Source organism: Pinus tabuliformis, chromosome 7, assembly GCF_031772625.1.
Source record: "Pinus tabuliformis cultivar Carrire ecotype Pingquan chromosome 7, CPIR1, whole genome shotgun sequence".
Lineage (NCBI taxonomy): Eukaryota > Viridiplantae > Streptophyta > Pinopsida > Pinales > Pinaceae > Pinus > Pinus tabuliformis.
In genome coordinates, this window is record NC_142293.1 from 1,642,878,122 (window position 1) to 1,642,883,967 (window position 5,846).

Sequence of the window (5,846 nt, forward strand, 5' to 3'; positions counted from 1 at the left end):
AAATCAGGTTGCCTTGAAAATTGTTGCCTTCTTCATGGAAATTGGCCCTTAGATCCCTAAGGCTCACTCCCACTCCATTTCTCTGCTTGATCTGTCTGGTATCTTTCCCATCTGTTACTTTGACGAGGCTGCTTCTGGAGGCATATGTGGTTGTGGTGTGTTCCTGAGAATTAATCCCTCATCACATTATATATTTTGCTGGTGTGGAGGCAGGGGAGAACACATAAGGGCATAAATGATCGCTTTATGGGGTGCTTTGCAATGTTCATCATGCTTGGACATGGAGCGGATTTCTATCATTGGGGATTCTCTTATCCCGATCCAATGGATTCTGGGCAAGTACAACTTAGAGGTCCCCTCCATCTACAACTGGATGCTTCATATCAGGGATTTAAAGGTTGCTTTAACCAATGTCTCCGTCCAACATGTATATCGGAACAAAATATTGATATGGATGCCCTCTCCAAAAAGGTTTTGTCTCTTTCTCCTAGGTTTACGTCTTTAAAATATATTGAGATTTCATAGTTGGTTTCCATGTAGTTTTTGCCTCCCCCTTGAGTTCCCTCCTTGGACTGTATGGTTCAATTTTTTGTTGTGCTATGGTGTCATATATAGTCTATTTTTATTTTGTGGTGATGATATAAGGCAATGGTTGTTGTACTACTCCCATTTCTAGTGGGGTTCTCTGTTTTGAATTTTGAATAAGATTTCGGTCATCCAACCCCTTGGCAAATATGATGATATGATGAATGTAAACGAACCATGCAAATGTAAAACATTCCTCATTTATAATGAAAATATATTATGTTTTTGCTTTAGAAAAAAATCTCATTTAAATCTTCAACCATTAACATGTTTCCTTACATCTTAGAAAAACAAACTCTTACATCTTAGAAAAACGAACTCCTAATAATAAAAAAACACAATTTTAAGGCACTCCAAAACCCAAAACCCAATTTTAAGGCCCTCCAAAACCCAAAACCCAAATTAATATTATAGTATATTTCTATTTCCAAATTAATATTATAGTATATTTCTATTTCTGATAAATACATTATTGTTCGCTTACCATAAAATTGTTGACGGGGTAAATGTGCGATTTGATCCCCCACAATCCCACCTTAACTTACGACAACTCAACTTTGATGTCAACAGAAAGCGAGTCGTTCGCATAAACAATAACCATACCTAATTCTGACAAAAGAACCACTTGAACGCTTTCACGCTTTCCGGGAAACGGAAATCAAGCCACGCGTATGGTCATATCTTATTTGTGTATTGTGATGTAAGAATTTGTGAAGGTACCAGGAATTGCAGAGCAAATTATTCTGAGACAGGCACGGATAAGATATATTTGTGAAAATAGCAGGAATTGCAGAGCAAGTTAATCTGAGAAACAGATGGATAACGAATATCTTATAATACGCCCTGAGAATGGAGGGATTTTGGATGTCCTGCGTTTTCTCTTCTTCTCCCGGAAAGGACATAGCTTTATTGATTATCTTGAGCATGTGGAGGATCGAAATGATACATTCGATAGGCGCTGGTTCATCACGGTTTCGATCCTCGCAAGGAAATTTCTCCACTTGGTAGCCAAACCGATGGCCTTCGTCGGAGCCTGTATGGAATTCATGTTAAATCTATTCTCAAACAATGGAGGGCTCCGAGGAATAATGTTCAGAGTTCTTACAGGTCCAAATATTCTATCGGCTAGTTTGTTTATCATTTGAAGTAACCAAAAAAACCTTTTTGATGTTTTTTTTTCAGCAGAAAAAACAGAGCTTCTTCATATTAAATAGAGAAGTTACATAATATTATTGACTGGATCCTTGTTTTGTTCAGGAAGAGGGATGATCAAACCCCAGAGGAATAGCGAAACGTTTATAAGCGCTATTGGGCATTTGGATCTTCGCATGGATTTGGACAAAGAGGAAATAAATGCTTTGGATCATCATCATGGAGTCAATGGAGATTACAATGGTGGGACAGATTTGATTCATGTTGGGAGCAGATATCTTGCAGATATTTGCATTATGGCTTCCAAATTGGCCTATGAAAATGAGTTGGTTATCAGAAATGTGGTTGCAAAACGTTGGAAGGTAATTAAGGTCCAGAATTTCATTAGCCAGACCATGGGATTCAGTCACCATTCCACAAATCTTCTTGCTAACAGTTTTATATCGCAATCGTTTTGCAGATGCATTTTGTGGAATTCCTAGATGGTTGGAATTGTAAGGATTTAATTACCTGAGATGGGTTGATTTTCATCCCGTATTTCTAATAATTGAATCTTACTGTCATTTAACCTGGGTAGGAATGTAATGTTGTATGTTTTTCTCTCCATGCACAGATTACCTGGCAAAAAAAACTACCGAAGCCTTTATTTTCTGTGATAAACCAGTAGATGCTAAGCTGGTGGTAGTTGCTTTCAGAGGAACAGACCCATTTGATGCAGATGACTGGAGCACAGACTTGGACTTCTCCTGGTACAAAATGGGCTCTATTGGAAAAGTTCACGTGGGGTTCCTTGAAGCAATGGGTTTGGCAAATCGTTGCGATGAAGAAATCTTAAAAACCCATTTGGATCTCAAGAGGGAAGATGGAAATGAGGATCGTGACATCGCTGGATTGCCAGAGGAATATGCCACAGAAGACCAGGAAAAAGCTCTGGCTTATTATGCGGTACGCAGAAAGCTGAGCGGATTGCTAGAAGAGCACAAGAATGCTAAGTTCGTTGTGACAGGACACAGTCTGGGTGGTGCTCTGGCCGTATTGTTTCCTGCAATACTCATTTTACATAAAAAGACACAGCTGATGGAGAAGTTATTAGCGGTTTATACATTTGGACAACCCAGAATTGGAGATAAAGAATTCGGAAATTTTATGAATATAAAGCTGAATGAACCTGTAACAAGGTACCTGAGAGTGGTGTACAGCAACGACATGGTTCCCAGGATGCCATTTGACAATAAACTGTTTCTGTTCAAGCATTTTGGAGTGTGCCTTTATTACAATAGCTGTTACAAAGAGAAGGTATCAATTTCATATCAACCCTTCGCTCCTTTATTCTTCCTCCTTTGTCTTTCTGCAACTTGGAATTTACAAGCATGATCATCAAAAATGTTAGAAGTCAGAGGGGAATCAGGGCGTGCACTGGCGTAACAAATTGAATTTTTTAAATTAAAGTAGGATTCATGTTTGTTGTGGGGTGTTTAACCAATTGCATCCGTTACAAAATATTTTTCAGAATCTATAAATAAATACAGATAATTATAAAAAATTATAAATTCTATTTCAACAAAATTTGGAATTTAGATACACGATCATGAAATTAAAAGAAAATTTCGAATTTAGATACATGTTTATGAAAAAAAAAAAACGTATCCATGAATTCCATGGTGTGTGGCGCTTTAACAAATTGAAATTCATGAAAAAAAGGGATGGCGTGTGAAAGAAAATCTACCCAAAAGTCATGCCGACCAATTTTTTTCTTCCCCATTTTTTTCTGAAGTCTTTTACCAAACATATTTATTAAGCTTTTACCTTTTCTTTTTCCTTCCCCTTTTTTTCCTGAGGTCTTTTACCAAACTAATTTATTAAGCTTTTTCCTTTTTGGGTCTCCATTGCATTGCAGACTGTGGAGGAAGAGCCAAACAGGAATTTCTCCATCTGGTACTGCATTCCGAACATGGTAACTGCAATGTGGGAGCTGGTGCACAGTCTGATCATGGGATACACGAGGGGAAAAGACTTCAAGGAAGGGTGGTTTGCATTATTGTTCAGATGCATTGGAATTGCTATTCCAGGCTTGTCTGCACACTGTCCTGTAAACTACGTGAATGCAATTAGAGTGGGACCAGCTGATATTGATACAAATTTAGCCGTGACAGGCGGATATTCAAACGCATCTGAACGCTTGGAGGACCAGAAGTTGACACCAAATCCTTAAGTGGTTGCTTGTCCATGGAAACGACGAATTACTTGGACGACAAGAAATGCCATATATCTATTATAAAAAAATGTATGTTACGCATGTTGCAGATATGGAGTAACGTGTTGATAACACCACTGATATTAGTAAGGTGCGCTGAAACCAATGAAAAAAGACCAATCGAACATGTAAAACAATCCAATCAATATAAGACTGTTCTGTTCTTTTCTACTGGAAAAAAAGAAGACTAACGTTTTGAAGTCAAAAGTTTCATGGATGTATTTTCTATCTATGGTTTCATAACTTATTTTAATGAAATTTCTCATTTTTTAATTTAAATGGACTAAAATATGATATAGGAGAATTGTTATGTTATAAGCAACCATATGTATGTGTAACTTTCAACCTTACAAGAAAGCCAGGTTTATTAACTTATGAGTTAAGTTAACTTTAAGATGTTATTGATTCCAAAATATAAAATTAACTTTAAGATGTTATTGATTCCAAAATATAAAAGAATAGACATGGTTGATCCCTCCCTATCATGGCTAAATGCTCTACATGTTCGACTATGCAAGCCATTGAATCAAAATTAACTTTAGATCCAACAATAGACACATCAACATGCAAAACATTTAATACTTTGTAACATGATATTTATTACTCACAAATCAAAAACCTAATATACCAACTATAAAAACCTAATATACCTAGTATTTATTATATTGATACCTACTTTTCACTTGCAAACTACACTAACATTATTGAAAATAATTATACCCACTGAAAAATATATAATTGAAATACTTTATATTGAAATAATATTGAATAGGAATTCCTTTTAACTTATTCCCAACTTGCTTCATCAAAGTTTCGATTCACATAAATCTTTAATATTTTATTTTATATAGTGGAATCTACAATTTGGTTGGTCTCGTCTTTGCTTGGCATGGTTCCATTTCACTTGCATAACACGAGGTTGAAATTGTTGATATTGTTTGCACAACACAAGTCGAAAATGTTGATTTTGTTTGCATAACACGTGGTATAAGTTGTGGATTATGTTCAGATGACACAAGATTGATTCCTATTACTACCACTATAACGTCTAGGTTTTATATACATCCCTTAGGGGATTTTAACCTAGAATCTTTTTGGTACATAACACTTCATAACCTGGAATCTCTTCGAAACATAACTTTTCATTATTAGAACACCCCTTGGGGGATTTCAACATAGAATCTCTTTGGTACATAACACTTGATACCATGTAATCGCTTTGAAACATAACTTTTCATTATTAGAGTGATCACCAATTGCGTTACAACTAAAACCATAAATCTTCAAAATTTCAATCTTATGTGAAATGGTATTTGCAATTCTAGCTCTATCGAGTATCACCTCTAAGAGTCTCATTGCAAAGAGTATTTGTATCTCGATTCTTAGTAGACCTTAAGTTTTAGAGTATAAGTTTTACTACATTAGATATTTATTTCCTAAATTGAAGTGTCTAGAAAATATTTATATGACTTTTTTATTTCCATACTCTCATTGTATATATAGATTAACTTATTCTCCAAAAAAATTATTGACATTAACTTTCCTAATAAACTCTATACTTCCTCCAAACATAAGTTTATTATATAATATTGACAAAATTAAAAATCCATACAATATTATAATTAAATCAATAATTTATACTTTCAAATACTTCTAATATTTACCCTCTCAAATGTATCAAACTATTTTAATCATAATCTCTATTAAATAAGATAAAAAATGAATTCCACTAAAAAGACATATGATCCATTTTATATATATATATATATATATATATATATATATATATATATATATATCCTAAATTAAAATATAATTTCCACTAATATTATTCTTACATTTTTAGCTCACCTCT

General features: G+C 34.6%; 1 protein-coding gene across 1 annotated transcript; it reads left to right on the top strand.

Moving 5' to 3' along the window:
- The first annotated feature begins 1,152 nt into the window (after window positions 1-1,152).
- Window positions 1,153-4,159, top strand: LOC149254678 (triacylglycerol lipase OBL1-like). The gene is made up of 5 exons (XM_089457065.1): window positions 1,153-1,692; window positions 1,843-2,099; window positions 2,198-2,231; window positions 2,351-3,033; window positions 3,635-4,159. Exons 1-5 carry the CDS (start codon window positions 1,401-1,403, stop codon window positions 3,947-3,949), a joined length of 1,581 nt encoding a protein of 526 aa, XP_089313191.1. The 5' UTR covers window positions 1,153-1,400; the 3' UTR covers window positions 3,950-4,159.
- The last annotated feature ends 1,687 nt before the right edge of the window (window positions 4,160-5,846 follow it).